General features: G+C 42.9%; 2 protein-coding genes across 6 annotated transcripts in view; both read right to left on the bottom strand.

Annotated features, from left to right (window-relative positions):
* Window positions 1–193: 193 nt before the first annotated feature.
* LOC137603935 (guanine nucleotide-binding protein G(I)/G(S)/G(O) subunit gamma-4) lies at window positions 194–17,902 on the bottom strand. The gene is made up of 3 exons (XM_068327806.1): window positions 17,591–17,902; window positions 16,473–16,578; window positions 194–765 (listed from the first exon to the last, which is right to left on the bottom strand). The coding sequence occupies exons 2-3, from the start codon at window positions 16,569–16,571 to the stop codon at window positions 637–639; spliced, it is 228 nt and encodes a 75-aa protein (XP_068183907.1). The 5' UTR covers window positions 16,572–16,578; window positions 17,591–17,902; the 3' UTR covers window positions 194–636.
* A 481-nt stretch (window positions 17,903–18,383) lies between these two features.
* Window positions 18,384–21,644, bottom strand: part of lyst (lysosomal trafficking regulator) — a 58,377-nt gene continuing 55,116 nt past the window's right edge. For all 5 annotated transcript variants that reach the window (XM_068326888.1, XM_068326891.1, XM_068326890.1 and 2 more), the window contains 5 exons: window positions 21,285–21,424; window positions 21,095–21,192; window positions 20,485–20,641; window positions 20,319–20,390; window positions 18,384–20,238 (listed from right to left, as the gene is read on the bottom strand). In XM_068326888.1, the coding sequence (XP_068182989.1) occupies window positions 20,100–20,238; window positions 20,319–20,390; window positions 20,485–20,641; window positions 21,095–21,192; window positions 21,285–21,424 (606 nt within the window). In that variant the 3' untranslated portion in view covers window positions 18,384–20,099. The remainder of the gene's footprint in view (window positions 20,239–20,318; window positions 20,391–20,484; window positions 20,642–21,094; window positions 21,193–21,284; window positions 21,425–21,644) is intronic.

Raw genomic sequence — 21,644 nt, 5'->3', positions numbered from 1 at the left:
CCTCTCAATAAACAGTCTGTTTATTTATTTATTTGCAACACCTCCTTCTTCTTATAAATTCAGTTTGCAGCACCAGAAATAATTTACAGTGTAAGGTAAGGGTTCTGTTTTTAATCAGAACCCGACTGCAGCCCTGAAACGAGCAAGTCAACCGCTGCTGACCGCGGAGGGCAGTTGAAATCTAAGCCCCTATAGAGTCAAATTTGAGCAGTAGTTCAGAAAATGTTGCTACAAATAGCCAAATCTGATCTGTTCCAGATAAAACAAAGATTAATGGGTTATTCTGATAAAAGCGAAGGGGAATAAATGGGCAAATGTCTGTTTCCTGAGGCATGTTAAGATCTAGCACAATAAAAGAAAACGTCTCTCATCTCATTAAGCACTGAGCAAGGCTGTTCTCTAATAACAAAGCAAGAACAAAACTATTTAATTAACAAGACATGATACGCTCATTGGGTAGCCAGTTTGGTAGTTGACTCCCAAAAATCGTTCAGCCACCAGGACAGAGCCGACCAACAACAGAGTGTCTGCCTGGCAAAATGAACTCAATGCCTATGGCCAGTAGTTTCAGGTGTGTGAAGACAGAGAAGCAAGGCAGCGCCATGCTGTCATCCATGCAGCTCTACCGGCAGGTCATCAGAGGATGGTGCAGAAGAACTTCTTCTCTCGGAACGGGTTCTCGGAGGCTGGGACAGGCACAATGAGGGGGTCCTCACGTATGTGGGCATCGCAATACGCCATCAGGTCTGCGGCGGCTTTGGATACCTGACATGACGGAACAAAACAAATCTGTGATCTGGTGTTTCTGACAGGATGATGCTCAGGATGATGCCTCAGGCCCTGCATAAGGACATTGCATCTTAAAACAGAGTTCAGAGCAGAAAAGTGACCTTTGTTGCACCTTTCTTTCATTTCCTCCCTTATCGCCTCAAAAATACTGGCTAGATGATTTATGTCGATTCAAGAGCTTGTACATCTTATATAAAGTCAAAGTCAAACGGCCTCGTCTCCTTGAAACACACAGGAATGAATGATGAACTGTCAAAGATGTCTGGAAGGGTTCTGAACTAATGCAAGCATGTAATGATATTTGATGATGTATATGTAGGATTAATATTTAGCATGTTGTCCAGCTAATGTGCTCACAATGTTAAAATTCTAATAGTTCCCTGATTTAGAAGCTAGCATGCTAGATAAAAAAGGTGCAATACAGCAGAAACTGAAGGTGATGAGAATGACATTAAATTTTTAAAATATTTGGTTCCAAACCAAATGTCGGATTACAAATATGCCAGCTAACTAGGATGGGTGAATAGTTAATTCAACATTTTACCCATTTATGGTGAGAAAGGCTTTCATTAAAAAAAAAAAGAAGTTAATTTTCAGATCTTTTGAAAGATTGTATTTCATAAATTCTATATAATATTGAATAATGGGTTGATGATGATGTGGCTTTGTTCACTTGATGATGATGATAATGAATGAAAATTGTCTTCATGAGGGGGAGATTGCTGAATGTACTGATGTTAAATAAATGGAGTACTAGAAAATCATCTTTTATTTTTGAAGCCCCGGCCGGATCAAAACTCCCTGTGGGTTCATTCTCAGGAAAAATGTTTTCAGAGATAAACTTGATCCTGAATAAATTTATCATAACTATTTTGTATTGAAAGAAGTACGTAGATTAATGTTTCAGATTTGTCACTGCCTGTGGCGACTATACTGTAAACCCATCATCAACCGCAGGCAATAGAAATCTGACAGAGACAATTGACGAATGTGATGGCATGACCTTTAACACTGCTCTCCCACAAGAGCAGATTATATTTGCCAAACAGTCACTATAAATGTAAAAGTACAACATGTGCATGTAGATTTCCACTCTGGAGCGTAGTGGAAGGTAACGGGAGGCGAGGCTCAAATGTAGAGCAGGGTAGCAGCTGCATCGGGGGGAAGGCGAAGGCTGAGGGACGCACACGGAGGACAGAGCCACCTGATCTCCTTCCTGCCAACTCACCTCGCCCACCTCTGCTCTCTACAATACAATATCCACCATCATCCATTTTTAAACGTGTTGTTACTGCATTATTTTGACATTTTCAGGAAAAATTGGTTAAAGGAACAGTAAACTCATTTTAAAGTAATATATGTTTTGTTTATCATTATGAAAAAATAAAAAAATTTTCCAGACGTCTAGAATCATCCCTGGTGTCAGGAAACCTTAAAATCTGTGCTGCAGCAGCACCGTCACGTGGGGTCATACGTCATCGGTGACTCCTGTCACTTCATCAGTCAGGGCAGCCATTACATCACAATACGATCAATGAAGCGATACATCTGATAAAATCACAGTTACCTGCGAGGTGAATGAATGTTCCAACACCACAGGAGTTAAACACAAAGATAAGAACCTATCTTTCCTCAGAATACCTTCTGGAAAGATTGGAGAGAAATGGAAAGCACAGATAAACAGGGTCAAAATGACCAAAGATCCAAGAATCTGCAATGAGCACTTCACCACGGATGATTTTGAAAGAGATTTGAAGGTAAGATCATTTTCAGACAACCCATAGTATTTATTCTGAATTCCCAAGGTTTAGTGGATAATTAATGTCTGGAGCTACTGGAGGTATTATATGAATGTTTTTATGACCAGATTATCATGTGGTTATGGCACTCGCGAAAAGTAAGCAATATGAAAAGTGATAGAGAGGTCAATTGATTGGGTTTGTTTCCACCGGGGCTTGTTACTAATTTACACCAATGACCTCAGATTTCAAGGGGTTATCTCCTTGATTGGTATTATATAGGGGCTTGTATAATTTGCAGTTATAAGGCAGTTATAACATTGGGTCGTAATTACAGGGGATCATTTCACCCCCAGCTGGGTTCACAGGAACTCCTCTTCCGTATTTGATGATGACTTGATTTCAGATGGTTTCGTGATAAATAAAAGTGAAAATGTTAGCTTGTTATGTTGTCGCTTGCTGTGTATTTATGTAATGGCTATGATATGAATTCACCCCAATGTCTATGTTTGAGTCATTTCCGCTGTCATGGAGCGCCTCGTAACTTAATATTTTGTTTGTCCAAGGTCCCCATTGATCACAAAAATATAATACCACCAAAATGTTTAATTGTGTACTTCAAATAATACAACGGGTTCATTTTGACTTTCCTGTCCCTTTAAAGTTTGTAAATTAATATAGTTACACAAATATGGTTTATATGGATAAAGTTTAGTAATTTCTGGTGCATAGATTTCTGTATCTATAAAAGGACAAAAATACGCTCTATTTGTTTCATTGTGAGGAAATGCAATAAAAATCCTACAACCATCAGTCTCTCTATTATTTCTGACCTCGCCATCCTAGGCCACATTAGTTCCTCAAGGTGTCAATATAAACAAATCACGCATATGTTCCCGTTTAACAAACAAACTAGCAAACAAACAAGCAAACAAACAAACAAACCAACGTTATTTGTGCACGAGCAGTTTTTCTTTTAGGGAAATATTTACATTGGTCGATTAATACACATGGGATTCAGCAAGAAAGTGTTGCTAATGTTGTGCTTTACCAAGGAAAATAGAGTACAACAATCACTTTAAGGAATGTTTACATCACCACTAAGCAGTAAGTTTTGAAGGAGACTGTCCACAGCCAGGTCACTGCTACCCTGTGTTACCTACATGCTAAGCTGCTATAGGTCAAACAGACAATGGTAAGATGCAAACTTAAAACAGGTACAGTTTTTACCTTTTCTCATCACTTTGGTCGAGTCTATTAGTTTGTTAAGTTACTACGTACCGCTGGGGATACGTGGAGTGTCCCTAGCTTGATGGGTATTTGGTCGAATATCTGATAAAATTAATGATGCTGACCCTCATTTTAATCTAAATGGCTGATTTTATTAAGGTCATAGTCATAGAGCTGCTTTATTAGAGGGAAGAAGAGAATTATATTAAAATAAAACTAATCTCAGTCAGAAGGCACTGTCAAGTGCCTCTCTCTCTTGTGCAGTTTCTCCCACTTGAAAGGGAACTTGTTTCATAAGATTGGACTGAAATTCACTCAATGACCACGAATCCACTTTCTTTTTCTTTCTTTTATTTGAAAGTCGTTAGGCCACACAGGTGAAAAACCTTCCAATACAAACACAAATAGAAATTCAGAAAAAATGTAACCCAAAAAACCACAAACAATAAACCCCAAAATCAAATACTTAATTTTTAAACTAATTTTAAGTCATTTCAACGACTAGAAATTAACCCTGTAAAATAAGTAGAAAATACCCACATTTAAAGCACCCAAACAAATTAAATACATTTTAAAGCATCATTCAACTATTTTAACCTTACAAATTTTGGCAGCTTTTAACTTCCATAAATACAAATATCACAATTATCAAATTACTTTTAACTTGAATCTCCCTTAAAATGCACATTTTTAAATTTAACTTTCTTTCACATGATATTAAATAAATGACATTTCACCCTGCACTTTAATCATATGACTTCTTCCATACATTAGATTTAAACCCGACCACATGATTAACCCACAACACATTGCAAAACTGCAGGACATTTCTAAACACTCACTGGCTCCTTCTTTGAAACAAGGTTGAATTCTGCATTATCTTCGCCCCTCACCTAGACAATGCAATCGTCCTTTCTGACAGCTCCCTCTTCACTGTCTTCTGTGTGAGTGTCTCCAGCTCCACTGATCATCCGTTAACCCCCACCTGTCGCACTCAATCTCCAGCCTTCCAGCTGAGAAGGCTGGAAGATGGTATCACTGCTTGACTTAAATTTGTCCATGTTGCTCAGAGTACTTCTTTAAGAGTGTGGTGAACACTGCTCCACACAACTCTGCCTTGACTGCTTCCCCTTTGTGGTCTAGAGGAGTCAGTTTAGCTTTGGACTACACAAGTCTCACCGTAAAACCCTGGTCACAGGCCCACCACAGGTACAGGACGGCACCATAAGCATGCTCGCTGCCATCAGAGAAAGTGATTGCATCATAGTTCAGTTGGTGCACCTGCTGGTCTCAGGGCTCTATGGAACTTGACCTTGCTCAGCTGAGCATATTTTTCAAAGAGGGTGACTGCATCTTCTCTGAGCTTTCCCGATAGAGCAAGGTCCCAAGTGTCCTTGATGGTGCTACACCTGGGTTTGGCCTCCTGAAATGCTCTCCAAAACAAAAAATGGCCCCTTTCTGCTTTACAGGTGATGTCAGGCCAATCGGGTCATGCAGTCCAGAAACTTGGATTGATGACACTCAGCGTGTCAGTGGATCTGGCATCTGAACTCTCACCTGCTCCAGTTAAAAGTCCTTGAAGAGTCTAATTTTCCTCTTTGTCTTTGAGAAGTTTATACCCACTATGACATGAAGCTTGTCATCCTCTGAGGTGTAGCTGAGGTCAAGAGCTTTATTGTCCTCCTCTGTGAGCTGATTTGGCAGGATTTGAGTCTTTGGAGTAGCGACCTGTTCCTGTTTTCTGACAGGCTCCCTCCTACTTTGACCAGAGAAGACCCACGTCTTCAACTCGAACCCTCCTGCTTTCAAGACAAAGAGTTTTATTTGTCATTATACACAGGGATGGTACAATGAAATTGAAAGACCAGATGGAAAGTCGGTCTAGAGCCGCTGCACCCTGGGTACGCCACCACTACGGGCCAACATGACCTAATATTCCTTAGATGCATGCTTTTCCTGATAATAGGGGGAAACCGGAGAACCCGGAGAAAACCCATTCAGACACGGAGAGAACATGCAAACTCTTCACAGAAAGGCCACGCAGGAAATGATGGGGTTTGAACCCCTGACCTTCTTGCTGTGAGGCAGCAGTACTAACCACTACTCCACCGTGCCGCCAAAAGGATATTCTCCACATTTTCTGTGATGACTGAAAGCTGGTCCAAGTTGTCATGAGAGGTCAATACATCATCGACATAGCTGTATTCCTGTCGCACACAATGATCTTCCTCAAGATGGCTGAACTGGGGAAGATTATCAGTCTCTCTCATGGCGAGTTGAGCAATGCAACCTGTTGGCTTGTCTCCAATGTTAACTCTAGCGACTGCATATTCACCCAGTTCCTCCACTTCAGAGTCATGCCACAGGAACCTATGCAGATGCACCTCTTGGTCTTCGAGCCCCACTGAGTTGTGCTTTTTTTTCTACGTCTCTTAAAGCAGCCAACCCTCCCCTCCGGTTTTTACGTCTCCCAAAGCAGCCAACCCTCTCCTCCGGAACTTGAGAAGCACAGCATGAATGGAGTTGAAGACGTCAGGGCCCTTTAACAGGAAATCATTGAGACTTACCCCTCAGCACTTTTGACTGCTGTTCCATACCAGTCTCACCGGAGTTGTGGAGGAGTGTGAGTTGGGCGCGATGAGGTGGCTGATGTACCACACTGGACCAGTCCATGCATGAAGGACGGCTCTGCGCTCGACCATCTCGTAAAATTGAGCAGCATAGGCAGCCTTTCACTCTGGCTTCCTGGCCAGTTGCCTGTCCATCCTCAGGAATGTGGCTTCAACTGCGATACTCTTGCTTAGTAGTGTGGCTGGATCTTCTGCCCAGGGGTACTTGGCATGCCAGTGAGACTTCTCACTGTGGTCATCAGCACCTACCTATGTGAGGGTGCTCTTTACCGCATCCAGCTCCCTTCCTTCCATGGGGGTAATTTCTTTACTGACTGGCTGACAGTTTCCACAACAACAGCCCCCACATCTTGGGACACAGCTGGCACCAATACTGTTCCATTTCCACCACTCACGGAAGTTGGATGTAGTAGCTGCACAACTGGATTGCTGATTTTGGATGGCAATTGGGGCTTGCTGGCTTTGTGGAGGTTGAACGGGGAATACGCAGGTGTGTTCTTCATACTTAACAGCAGCTGTTTTCATAGACCTTGCAAAATGCATTCTTGACGTGTGGGCTGATACAGTGATTTCCTCAAACAACTCAGGATGGGTGCCAGCAACTGCCTTGCCATTGGTCTGTCCCACAGCACAAGGTCCCCCACTGTGCGGATTTTCTGCGGAGGCAGCTGACCCTCCTTCTGACTTAGAATGAGGTAGATCTCTCTTGGCCTGACCAGGTCACTGAGTGGGACGTCTGGGAAGAACTCTTGCAGTTTTACGGCCGACACATGTCTGTGGATGTCTGCAATTCTGTCTAGGCCATAGCAAACCAGCTGGTGGGACTTGGTAGTGCCTCTTGAGGTTTCTGACACGGATCTTCAGAAAGTACCATTTTGTTTTGACTAAGATTTTCATACCTCCTGCACCATAGACCAAAAGCATGATGTCTCCACTTATGAGATTGAGTTGACCTGCTGCCTCATGAGTGATGTAATTGGTGTCAGAAGCTAGGTCGATCAGGGTCCCAATGTTTTGTTCAGCATTAGCTGTGACCTCCAAAACCATCACGATGACATGATTGGGCCGCTCTCTGCCAGAAGACTTGACTCTTTGCAACATGGGGGGTGCTCACTGCTGAGTTGCAGAATATGTTTCCGGCATTGCTGGGCCAATTCAGGTGAGAGCTTTCTGAAGGATTTGTCCTGGGCCTCGGTGTGATTCCTCTCGTTGCTTCCTCCCACTGTACTGCCTTTGCTCCTCCTCTGGGCTGCGTTGCTTCTGGATGCTTCAGCATTGGGACAGAGATAATAGTGGTGGTATGTGGCCCTCTTATCCTCACACTCAGGATTTTTGCACAGGAATGAAGTTTTGCAGTGAATATTATCATCATGGACCTTCAGACATTTCCAGCAGGCTCCGAATGTCCGTACTACAGCCTTCTTTTCTGTGAGAAGCACACAGAACGTTTTGCAGAATTACAGCTTCTTATGCTTGATGTCCCAACAGACGATACACCCTAGGAGATAGCTACTTGACTGGTTTGAGGCTCTGGTTCTGGCTTGCCTTTGCTCAAGTTGGATTTCTTTCCTTGGCAGCTCTTCATCCCTCAATTGGTCCAGCTGTTCATAGATACTCTCTCTGGTCTTGAGGAAGGCAAGAAGACTGTCAAAGAGGTTTTCTGGACCAGAACTGATCACTGATCATCCTTTGGATTTTGGGTAAAGGACGTATAATTGCATTATCTTGATCCCTGCTGGGGTTAGGGTTAGGGTCAGCTGCATAGAGAAGCCACTCTTTCTTCAATGCAACAGGAAGCTTACTTTCAATTGGCTTTGTCACAAGAGGATTCTTTAAAGTGCCGGTGTCACCAAGATCACTCAGGTCTTCAAGGGCTTTCTCAACAGCTTGGATGAGCTCAACAATTTTCTTGGGCTGGTGACCTTTGACAACTGGAAGTCTCTGGAGCTCATCAACGATCTCAATGGCAATTGCAGTTTGACTTCCAAATCTGTTCTCCAGGACCCCAAAGATGTCTTCTGCTGTGTTGTAGATCATCAATCAAAAATCTCTCAGTATTTTTTCATCCAAACAGAAACTTTTTGACTTCTTTCGAACCTGTGGGTTCTCCTTGCCTACGAAGGGTTTTCCCAGTCTCTTCTCCAGCTATGAAAGTCTCGCCTGATGCCAGTAAACCGGGGGAGGGAGGCCGGCTTCAGTTGAATGGCTGATGTTGGGTAGTTGATGGAAGCTGCACTCACAACTCTTTCAGTGTCTTCTTAGCTTTTGTTTCAATGAACTCTGCCTTTCTGGACATTAACTTGGGAATCATCTGCTCAAGCCCTCGCATGCGCAGCTGGAAGTCTTTCTGCTCAGCAGGAGGGGCTCATCATTTCCATTGTGTGTGCAGCTCTTTTGCCTTCTTGACCAGTCTTTCCATGTAGTCGAACATGAAGTCAAAGGCCTCTTTATTCCCGCCAGGTTCAAAGGACATCACACTCTTTACTCTTTACTTTCTCTTTTACTGCCACTGTCAGTCCTCTTCTCCGAAGTTGGCCCAGAGTGTCTTCTGGATAAGGTCCTTCAGCTCTTTCAGTTTCATGTCACATTCATTTGCAGTTTTCCCAACATCGGCCCTTTGCTGCTCGCTCAGTCCAAAAACTTCTTCAGGATCCACATCCAGCTCCACCTCTGCAAAGTGCTGGGCCGCCACATCATCACTGGTTTCCATGAATTTGTTGGCCTCAGTTATGAACTGTCCCTGAGTTCCTCCTCCAACATTATGGTGTGCATTCAGACAATGTTGTTGGCTAGTCAGGAGAATTGCTGCTTTGCAGATGTCCTATTGGCTGTAAGCTGCCTTTGAGTCAGCCATCTTATTTTCCAGCAGGACTGGGTAGGGTGGTGGGCAGTGTGTTACCAGGCCTTTGGCCCTCCAGGCCTGGCTAGTAGCTGTTCAGGATTCTCAGTTCCAGTTTTCACTGTGGGGTTTTCACTGTCAAGTGCCTCTCACTCTTGTGAGGGTTTAAACTGCAGTCTCCCCCACTTGAGAGGGATCTTGTTTCACAAGATTGGACTGGAATTCACTCAAGACCAGGAATCCACTTTCTATTCTCTGAAAGTCGTTAGGCCACACAGGTGAAAAACCTTCCATTACAAACACAAATAGAAATTCAGAAAAAATGTAACCCAAGAAACCACAAACAGTATGCTCCAAAATCAAATGCTTAATTTTTAAACACATTTTAAGTCATTTCAACAACTAGAAATTAACCTTGAAAATAAGTAGAAAATACCCACATTTAAAGCACCCAAACAAATTTTGAAGCATCATTCAATTATTTTAACCTTACAAATTTTGGCAGCTTTTAACTTACGTAAATACAAATAATTATCACAATTATCAAATTACTTTAAACTTGAATTTCCTTTAAAATGCACATTTTTAATTTAACTTTCATTCACATGATATTAAATAATTGACATGTCACCCTGCAATTTAATCACATGACTTCTTCAATACATTAGATTTAACCCTGAACACATGATTAACCCACAACACACTGCAAAACTGTAAAGACGCACAACATTTCTAAACGCTCACCGGCTCCTTCTTCCTTCTTTGAAACAAGGTTGAGTTCTGCAGTATCTTCTTCCCGCATCCAGACAATGCAACCGCTCCTTCCCACAGCTCCCTCCTCTGGGGGACACACCCAGACCTGATATGCCCAGGCAAAGGGGGAGCGGCCTGCAGCTCAGCTCAACAGGCACGACGTGTTCGAAATGTTTTTGCAGGCTTGTTTTGAATCTCTGTCTTTATTTGGCTTAAATCAGACGTTAATCAGAGTCTGGGAACATTAACAAAGCCTCCTCTTGCATTGCAAGTAAACAGTTTAATTACTGTCATAATCAAAGTAAATACAATAATTATATTAGCATGTAACTGTCGCCAGAGTTTCATATTGGAATAGAGCCCCGCAGGACAAGGAATGGCATTGCACAGTGTGTGTCATTAAGCCAGATTGTGTACTGTAATTACACACAGCCTCACGATGGAAAGAGAGTCCTTCTAATTAGCACAGATCGCATTCCTTTGGCTGATTGAGCAATGAATGAGGACATGGCCATCCCTCCATCATCAGCCCAGAGTCTGCTCCTGTCACTAATGCACCTCATCAGATCCCCTCACCACACTAGAGGGATAACCACACGAAACAAAATGTTTTTTCTCCTCCTTCGTTTTTGTTTCATTTTTCATCCATGCTGCATTCAAGTGTTTTGGGTTTTTTTTTTAGAATTTTTAATAAATACACTGAGCTCCACACCTGAAGTGCCAAGCGGTTGTTAATGAGGAGCTGCTTGTCTAATGATCATCCGACTAACTAAAGTTCTTTTTTACTCAAACCCAACACCTTCATATTGTGAGGAAAAAGCACTGTCCACTGCTCCACCTTGTCTCATAATTACTGGAGGTTTTTTCAAACTACTGAGAACCAAGGTTAATTCATAACTATTTGATTTGCAATAATCTTACAAGAATATCTGCTCAATGTTATTCTGTGTCCTGGTTCTGACAAACGAGGGCCCTTTGCTGCATGTTACCAACAACTCCCTCCTGTTCCTGTCTATGTGAATCGGTACTATGACACACAAGCAAAAAAAAAAAATCATAAAAATACAGTTCGTGAAATGTGTCAGTAAATTTTTTTCATCTTTAATTTCATCACTAAGCTGGAAAAGAGGGTTTTGGGTTTTTTTTTTGCTTTAATCTTTGATATTTAATTACATGCTGATTGCATTATATAATGGTTATTGAATAATGAACCCATCAGTGTGTAGATTGGCTGCCTATAAACCTCACACTCACTATGTTGTTCTGTCTGCCATCAGGTACAAGATGTACCAGGAATAAGATGAATCTTAACAATCTTCTGATTAGAGACGAGTCAGGTTGTAGTCAGGCATCACCTTCAACTGTTGTCATGTCTGCACTTCAGACTGAAGGAAAGAATAATCTCACATTTGGCGCAGAACTGTTCTGAAGAAACAAAAAGAAATCTAGTAATTTTCTGAACCACAATTTCATATCATCAAAGTTTGTTGAAAAACAAAGTAGCGATATGAAATTGATTTTTTAATTTTGGTGCTTGATCTTGACAAATTGTAACTACGCTGAAAGAAACGGCAGAAGTTTCAATTTCTGTCCGATGACCAGAGGCAACATTTGCATTCAAAATATTAAGATGACAATAAAACCAGTGACTTAAATCAGACACAGTTTCAATGCTGCAATTCTATGAACTTATTTAATAAATGCTAAATATCAATATTTAATAATAGCCTTACTAGTCCAGATCCTTAAGTATACTCTGACAACACAAACATTCATTCGTTGGTTCGTTCATCCATTCATCTTCTTGAAGATAAGAGGAGCCTACACCCAGCTGACTACGGGCGACAGGCAGGGTATACCCCAGATGCATCGCCAGCGCATCACGGGACAATGAATGATCATCTTCTGTTCTGATAATGTGTTACACTATGACAGAAAGTCAACTGATATTTTGTTAAAAATCCAGTTCCATTTCCAAATACTCAAATGTGAAATGTTACTTGGACCTAAGAGGATTATGGCATTATTCTATGATGCTTACTAGCATCTTTTACCATGCATGCACCATATATGCATTAAAAGGTTCCTCTTAAATTATCAGAGATTTATTTCTATAACCAAACTTTCTGAAATCTCAGCATTAGTTAGACTTAAACTGTCACCATTTCACTGTTTGAGCTAGAAGACACTGTGGAAAGCACACCAGTGACATTTAATGTGATGATTTAACATTGTCTTGATTACTGCATTCAAAATATTAATATACTGTGTTGACATCACATAATATTACATAATTGCAATTCAGTGGTAATATTAATGTTGACCAACGCACTTAATCCACTGCAAACAACATTTAAATGCATCATTTAACCAATGACTGGGTTAAAATGAAACACTGGAGGTCTGTACTTTGCTGCTGGTGCTTTTGTTACAATGGTTTTAAACTCTATCTTTGGTCTGATAAAGTGGTTCATTAAAGAATCAGTCAGGTTTCATCTGTGCATTGATGGTGACGTGGCTCAAATGATTTCTGATGATAAAAATGACAAAGTCACTGAAAGATACGTCAACATCAAAAATAAATAGAAACGGAATAGACGTTGCAACTTATTTTACATCAGGGGTCTTCAACTACTTTAACTACAAATCAACTCTGAAAACAAACTGGCGATAATCCCTTTGTTTAGAAGAACAGAGTTCCTTTTTTTTTTTAACGTTAAGTATGGATGACGTTTCCTGACCTGCTATAGTGCTGTGAGCAGTCTCTGGCAGGAGGGGTGGGGGGGTGGGGGTCATCGTGACCAGCATACTGAATGAGTAGAGATGACAGGACTTGTCCAACAACATGTTTATGAATGTAGAAGACCTTTTCAATGTCAGAAATATATACAACCTAGTCATGGTCTTATACAATGAATAATAATGAACTCTCTACTGCAGAGAGTATTACATTATTGTCAATTTAAAGTATAGTGAAGTCAATTTTTATCCCAGTGTTGTGTAATGAAGCCTGAACAGATTTTCAGTAAAAGTCATAGGGGGTTATGGTATCATAAATATTACATAGAACAAGTGAGCACTGCAGATTTGGGAACTTCTGATATCATAATCGTGCACAATTCTTAAGAGAGTGCTCACCAAGAAAATCTCTATGATTGTACTAATAGTACTAGTAACTAAAGGCAGAGGTTATTAGCCATCACTGTAGGCCACTGTGCCTCTACGTTCATCCCAACTTCACATCATTGGTGCTACTTCCTGTTGACAGCAGATGTAGTCTGATAGAGTGGTGGTGACACTGGTGCTTCCAAGGTGAGTGGGGTCTACAGCCATAAGGAATATGAACTGAAACATACTGAGAGACATTTACCTCACTGTCTTATAGTTTTTAGAAAACACACTGCAAAGCATCCTGCTGTGAAATGGAGTTGGTGATGGGACAAAGGATTTAGAGAAAGCTGGGGGCAACATGTCCACCAGTTACGGAGAATCTATCCCATTGTCGAAGCTGAGTGGGAATGTTTGAACAGTAGCTTCAGACTTTTAATGGGAAGAGGAGAGAATACTCTGGCTGGCTAAAATCATGTGAGAAAGAAACACACACCTATTAATAATGAAGAGCCAAAATACAATATCTTTGCACCTTCCATCTTGCTCCCCTCAGGGTGAGTTTATACAAAATGAGTAACAAATAAATCTAAATCTGCACTATGAGATTTAGATCTTTTAAATGGGGGGCCCTCACCTCTTCTTGAACTATTTGACTGAGTTGCATTGTGGGTAATATGGGTATCAGGTTTTGCCTGAGAAGAATAACAGATGGAAAACAAATCAATATCGGTTTTTTAAACTGCCTATCATGAGTGTGATAGCGCTGTATCACGCTGTATCATATATATATATATATATATATATATATATATATATATATATATATATATATATATATATATATATATACACACACACATTTATTTATTTATTTTTATTAAATGAAATAATTATTTGATCACCTGCTAACCAGTAAGAATTCCAGCTCTCACAGACGTGGTAGCTTTGCTTTAGGAAGTCTTCCTGTTCTTCACTCATTCCCTGTGTTAACTGCCCCTGTTTGAACTTGTTACCTGTATAACGACACCTGTCCTTACATTCAATCAGACTCCACCTCTCCATCATGGGCCAAAGACCAAAGATCAGTTGAAGGACACTGTAGACCTGTACCGGGCTGGGACGGGCGACAGGACAACTGGCACAGTTCTTAGAAAATCAAAGAATTCCAGAATGAAGTTCAATCTCCCTCAGTCTGGGGCTCCATCTCCCTTCGTGGGGCATCAATGATCATGAAAAAGGTGAGGAATGAGCCCAGAACTACATGGCAGGACCTGGTTAATGACATGAAGACAGCTTCGACCACAGAGGTTACCGTTGGTAACACACCACCATCATGGAATAAAATGGGTTGTGGCCGGTTCTTCCAGCATGGCAATGACCTGAAACACTCAGCCAGGGCCACTAAGGACTCGTCCATGGAGTGACCTAGTCAGTCTCCAGACCCGAACCTAAAACAAAATCTTTGGAGGAGCTGAGAGTCCGTATTGCCCAGTGACAGCCAGAAAACCTGAGGGATCTGGAGAACCTCTGTGTGGAGGAGGGGGCCAACATCCCTGCTGCAGTGTGAGCTAACCTGGTCAACAACCACAGCCAACGTCTCATCTCTGTCATCGACAACAAAGGTTTTACAACCAAATATTAAGATCTGGTTTTCTGATGTATCAGAATAAAATGCTAATTAATTTATTAAAAAGCGTACAATGTGATTTTCTGGATTTTTTTTTTTTTTAAATTCCGTTCCTCACAGGTGAGATGTGCCAACCATGAAACTTACAGACCTCTTCCTTATTACTAAATGGTAAAACTAAACTAAACTAAAATCGATGGTGTACAAAAAACATTTTCCTGTATTTCAGATGGACTGTGAAACAATAAATATACTCATAGAATGACTACAACCACAACACAGCTTCATGTGCAAACACAAGTATTGGGATTCTGTCTAACATGGATGTGTTTCGCAGAGTCAGTGTCACGTCATGTAAACTAAGTGTGTGTTGTATCTGTTGAGGTGCTGAATCAGCACATCCATTCTTCCTATTTTTCTGCGGTGGGGACGTTTCTGGATGCTTCTTGGATAGTGGGCTTGTAGCTTCCAAACAATAACAGCACAGTGTGGGGTCAGATGGGAGGCTAATAATGTAGCAACCGAGTTACATCACTTTCTGTGTCACTCCTCTGCTGTGTCACTCCTCTGCTGTGTCACTCCTCTGCTGTGTCACTCCTCTGCTGTGTCATGGATGTACGAAGAGCTGGAGGCAAGTGTGAATGTCTGAAGTCACACCAGATCCAGCTGTAAGACACATTCCTGGGGGTTGTGTGGAGGCGTCCACCTGTTTTTTTTGTGCTCTTGTTTCTGACACTATTCATTCTCTTCATTCACTGTCTGTTTTGGTGACTTTGTTTTAAAACATGTTCATCATTAAACATTCAACCATCTATTTTCTGCAGCCGCTTATCCACCTTGCAGTTCACAGGTCTGCTGGCTCCTATCCCAGCTGGCTATGGGCAAAGGGTGGGGTACACCCCAGAGGAGATGCCAGCTCATTGCAGGACCAAACAAACACACACACTCACACTTTTGGACAATTTGGAGTGATCAGTTCACCTCAGTTGCATGTTTTTAGAGGTGGGATGAAGAACCCTCCGGAGAACCCAGAGAGAACCCATGCGGACACGGGGAGAACACAGAAAATTCATACAGAAAGGAATCAAACCCGGAACCTTCTTGATATGCACTACCCACTGTGCCGCTTGTGATTTAAACCACTAAGAAAAATAATCAATAAACATTTGCTGACTGGTCTACTTGTGTCTCTACACACACTGCATGTGTCCAGAACAGAGGCGTTGGACACGTTTCGTGTTTCATTCTGTCAAACAGGAACTCATTCAAGGACAGACCTGCCACAAATAAGCATGAAAAAATTAAAAAGCTCATTACGAATAATATTTTCTATATAAAATTTTATTTGCATCTAAAGACAAGATTTCTGACTGTATTTGACTGAATTTCATGAGGTCATCTCCAAAACTACATTCACTGAAAAAAATTTTAAAAAAAGATGTAAAATTATAAAATTGAGATTGCGGGGCTTCATTTTTTGAGATTTCACGTCATACAAAAAGCATTTTAATATTTTAAATCCATAAAGAAAATATTTCTACATGTCCCCACTGATGATGATGATGATGATGATGATAGTAATGGATGACACCTGTGGACCCTCTGGAACTACCTCCACTTTGAAACCCAGTGGATGTATTTCCACCTCAGTAATCAAACCCTACATCCTATCTTTTTGTTCAAATGTAATGCTCATGTCTGCTCATGACTGCTCATGACTGCTCATAGCGACGGTTGGCGTCGCAGCCCAGTACCTTTATCCTGTCCATGCAGGCCTCCATCTTCAGCTGCTCCACAGCTTTCCTGGCCTGAGAGATGCTGGCCGTGCTGTTGTTGGCGATACCGTCCTTCATGGTGCTCCTGTGATGGCACAGGGACAAAAAGGGAAGGGGGGGGGGCACACATGAAGTCAATGAGCATAACATTAAATCCTAAAAGGGGCATCCATTCATCTGTCATGTTGCTGCCCTGCTAGGAGCCTTTCCCCACCAGGTAGACAAATGCCTTCCGATTTCCATATGGGATCATATTTTTGCAAGTATCTTCCAAACAACAGGCTTTGGGAGAAGTTTGGAATGGGGGGGGGGGGCGTCGTAACTCTCTTTACAGCTGCCTTCATCGCCACACCCCTGGAGCAATTTGCTCAGCGGCACTTCAGCAGACATTTTGGGGTTTGTGTTGCCTTACTTGCCTCATCTGCCCCTCAACCCACTCTGCTCATCTTCTCAACTTTCTCCATGTGAATCAATGCAGCTGCAGCTTCCATTACAACCAGCCTTATCTGAGAATATCACGACCCCCCCCCCCCCCACTTCCATACACCCCAAGAGAATTGGCACCACAGATGCGCTTTATAATATGGAAATATGAGAATTTAATTTGGGGGCTGTTGGATCCATTCACACATATTGTTCATTTTTAAGTATCGATTTATTGTTGTCATTTTCTGCACGGAGGTTAGAAAACTGATATCTTGCAAAGAGGGAAGCAGACGGTGAAATAATATTCCTTCATGGATCTAGAGCCAATTTATGGCTTTTAGTTTACCCTCGTAGGGAGCGATGAGGCCCTTTGCCTCCTACTATTCAGCCACCCTGAAGCCCACACGGTGCGATGAGCAGCTTTAACTTCATTTCTGATGAAGCCGGAATGTAACGAAGCTAATTGTTGATACCGATCTGCAGAGCGTTTCTATTTCTAAAGGGAATAAAACTGTGGACACACACCGGACGAGCCGCGGCCCTGGTTGGACCAGCGAACCACACGTTAGGATAAAATCACTGTGCGTGAAAGAATCACATAAAACACACTGATGCCTCGCAGCGTTGATAAACTACACGCAGATTTATGTAGGCTACAGCCTCCGACCTACCTGAAACGTGCCAATCCTTTTCCAATTTGGAGAATTCCGGGTTGACTCCACCCAACACACACAGGCGCGCGCGCACACACACGCGCACGCGCGCGCACAGACACACACACAGACACACACACACACACACACACACACAAGCGCGGGGATATAGAGGATCTGTCAAATATCAAACGATAAGAGGAAATCCCAGCCTGGTTTCGGTGTGGACCGAACCCGTGGAGGTAAATCCCGCCTCGGCGCGTCCCTCCGTGGGAGTCGTGCGCGTTCCGTGTCGGACGATGGGATCCGAGCGGTGAGGCTGGTGAGCACCGCGGCTGGACTCGGAGATGTTACGCATGCAGCAGGGGGGGAAACCTCTGTGTGACGATCAGATGCAGGCTGGAGGGCAGGGAGCACTCGATCGGTGGAGCTGCAACGCAAAGAGACAGGATGTGTACCCCCCCGCCCCCCCACCCCGGTCCGGTCCGGTCCAAACGCACCGAGGCAGTCCGATTATCGAGTTAAATCTGCCGATTGGCTTCGATGATGGAGGAACGATCTGCAGGCTTCCCCATTTCGGTTTTACATCAGCATTGACATCACTGGGTCCCCTCCATAGCAACCGACCGGCCTCTTCCAGAACACCGCGCTGTGGGGCGATTTGTCTCCACACTGAATCACATATACATGCAAATATCCCACAAATCGGATTATAATCTGGAAATATCTGAATTATTATGCTTGTGTATTTTTTAGCAGCATCACTTTGGGTTCTTGTGGCTTGAAAGAAATGGACACAAACGAGATCTAGTGATATTTCTTCAAATATGTATATATATTTGTATATTTATAATATAATTGGTTTGTTCATACATTCACATACTCACATATGTACAGACATAAAGAAAAAAAAAACATGACCGTTCAGAAACTCATGACGCTGCACTGTGCAGACAATTTGAACAACCTAGGACAAAGATCATAAATTATGCATAGCTTAAGTTATCAACAGCCAAAAAAATTCCTTCTGTATCAGAAAACACACAAAAAAAGAGTCAAATAAAAGGGGGAAACATTTATCTCACATGAGGATGTTCAAGAGAATGAAAGACGATTAACAAGGACAAAATGTACATATGTAAGCATGAAGTAAACAAACAGTAACATACAGGTGTGACGCCTCATCTTTAAAAAAGGTCCAGATGGGCTGAAAAGAAAAAACAATATCAACTAAACACAGGAATGAAATGATAAGAAAAATATTCCCTTTCTTGTAAACAAATGAACACAGTATGAAATATCAGATGTTTTTCACCACAGTGTTAAACCTTCCCACAGGATACGTGAAAAGAAACGTCTCATTACTGTTTGGATCGGATTTATTAGAGGAATGAAAGTAAAGCTCCGAAAATGTTAAGACCACAGATCATCAGCTCTCTGATTTCAGTGGACGCTGATAACAAAAGTGCTGAAGGAGAAATGGAAATGTAGACAAAGAGCTGCAAGGATCCCTGGGTGGGGGTGGGGGTGTGGATGGGGAGGGGGAAGGGGGTTAAAGACAGCTCATCAATGTAAACCTCAGCAAAAACTACCCGCTCTAAGCTCAGGTAGCAGCCGTGATGCTCTTCACCGCGTCATCATACGTGTTTCCATGAATGCTGAACAGGTGAGGAGCAACTTAAAGAAACTACAAGAAGGAAAGAAGAGCCTCCTGAGAAAGGACCGGTTCCACCACTTCATGTGGGGTCATGACAGAAAACGTCCCGTTCACGTACACACGGTCAAGGTCAGTGCCATTCTAGCATGCAAAGGTAGAGGAACAGGCATCACAAGGATCCGTTCATCCCAAAGCCCCCCGCCATCCCTCCACTGAGCCTGGACATGAAGCGATGCGGGGTGGGGACAGCGGTGTTCAGACGTGAGTGGAGCTGACGGCCCAGCGGAGCGGTGTCTCGCTCCCACAGTGGAGGACGTCTCCACGGCGACAGACGCATTGGAGGGGCTCCCTGCCTCCAAGCTAGCTGCAGCCTCGGCGGGACGCGCACAGAGGAATCTGTCCGACAGCGCGCCGCAGGACGCCCCCCCCCCCCTCTCCCAGCGCAGCCCCGTGGTGAGAGATGGGGGGGCTTCACACGTCGAGTCTGGCTTTGGTCAGATCATAGCAGCTTGCTACCAGGAAATAAACATCAGGAAGGATCTTTGTGTAACGGAAAAGTCCAAATTCAACAACAAGAAATAAAATACAAATCAAACGCATTTTGTATAAAGTGTCTGTGGTAGCCTCGGCTAAATATTCACCCCCCCCCCTCCACAGTCAGCTTCTGTATGAATATAAATATAAACGTATATACACATTATACTACTTTCATCACTTCTGGTCTCAGATTGAAGTTAGGTAGGGTTCAGGGAGGTTGAAGCCATGCTAACGTGTCCCCCTCCTGTCTCTGGGGGGGGGAGAGGAGGAGGATCAGGGGGGTAGGGACTCCACTTTTTCAGAAGTGAACATCTGTAAACATCAGACACACAATCAGCCAGCAGCGTAGCTGCTGAGGAAGGAGTAGAACATGGGCAGCTTCATGCGCTGCTGGTCCCGCCGACACCACGCCATCACCGTGCCCTCACTGTTGGCCGTGTAGAGATGGTGGCCGTCGCACGAGTACGTTAAGCTGCACACAAAGAGACGACGTTAGTAACAGCATTCACGTTCGCCGCAACGAAAAGAAGGCGTGAGCGGTAGCGTCGATACCTGATGATGGGCTTGCTGGACTTGGAGAAGGTGATCTCTCTGACTGGTTTCAAATCCCAGGTGCTCCACAGCCTGAGCGAAACAATCGGGGATGATTTTGCGCAAAATCCAGAACAAAACAAACTAAGTTCATGTTGGAATAAAGAAAACGTTTTTTTCTTCTCACCTGACGATGCCGTTCTCCAGCCCGCCGGCGATGATGTTGACAGACACGCCCTCCGCCTGGTTGGAGAAGGCCACCGAGCAAATGATCTCTCTGCAGTGGACGTGGCCAATCAGGTCACCGTTTACCGTCCACAGACGCAGGTCACTGCCCCCGCCCACTGGGACCCAAAGAACCCTTTCAGTTACTATGATTGGGGCTTACAACACCAGATAAAGAACAGCTGAAAAGATGTCTGCATATCTGATAAGAAATTTTTGTTTTTAGAATTAAGAAACAAAATGCTAAACTCCAAAACTATCAGCAGAACCTTTTCAGGTACATGACAACAATTTGTGGAAAGTTTCTAATCAATGACCTCATGTGGGAAAAATCCAGAATGAGTCCAATTTGTAATCAATATGGAAAAAATGAGAAAAAAAACGCTAAATAGCAAAAGGAACCAATTCTGTATTTAGTTGCGTGAATAATTCCAACAAACTATATATTTAAGTTAAGCTTGATTGTATGAAGCAGGTCGGATGGACGTCACCCATCCCTGTGTCCCCCTCTTTACTTCATTCATGGCAGGGACAAATAAAAAGGATAAAGACGGCGATAAAGGGATGTTCACCTGAGTCACAGACTGTTGCGATGTCTCCTGTAGTCTCGCTGGCGGACACCGCCGTCACAGGATTCTTGTGTCCTGTGAGACTTTGTACGTAACAGAGCCTGAGGAGACACAGAACGTCTGTGAGACGACACAAACACCAAACTCCACGTTCCCACCACAGATTAAAAATGTTAACTTCCTGCTCTCTGACCTGTTGAGGTCCCACAGGATGCAGGTGCCGTCTTTGCTGACGCTGATGAGGACGCTGTAGGGTTTGCAGACAAACAGGCTGGTGACTTCTCCCGTGTGCCCGTACAGATGAACCTGAGTTTCCACCTCCATTTCTGAAGGCTGTGGAAATCCAGATATGTTAGAAACAAATAAGGAAGTAGCTCTATGTGATTCTTTTTTTCTTTTTTTTTTTAAAAGGGAACTTGTTTTCTAACTCAACCTTCAGGATTTTTGGAACAGCAAAGATCAATTTTGCCCAAAACCCCCTTCACTGACTGGGAAAACAGGAACTGTGGATTTCTACTGGTGGGGAATGATGAAAGTGTGAAAGCCTCTCTGG

This window comes from Antennarius striatus, chromosome 11 (genome assembly GCF_040054535.1).
Source record: "Antennarius striatus isolate MH-2024 chromosome 11, ASM4005453v1, whole genome shotgun sequence".
NCBI classification, from domain to species: domain Eukaryota; kingdom Metazoa; phylum Chordata; class Actinopteri; order Lophiiformes; family Antennariidae; genus Antennarius; species Antennarius striatus.
Note: the sequence above shows the minus strand (reverse complement) of the source record. Positions and strands in the feature narration are given on the sequence as shown.

Coding starts and splice junctions, on each gene's coding strand:
- LOC137603935 (XM_068327806.1), bottom strand. CDS start 16,571: ATGAAGGACGGTATCGCCAACAACAGCACGGCCAGCATCTCTCAGGCC. Junction 766..16,472: donor CCTGCATGGACAGGATAAAG/GTACTGGGCTGC, acceptor CCGTCATGTCAG/GTATCCAAAGCCGCCGCAGA.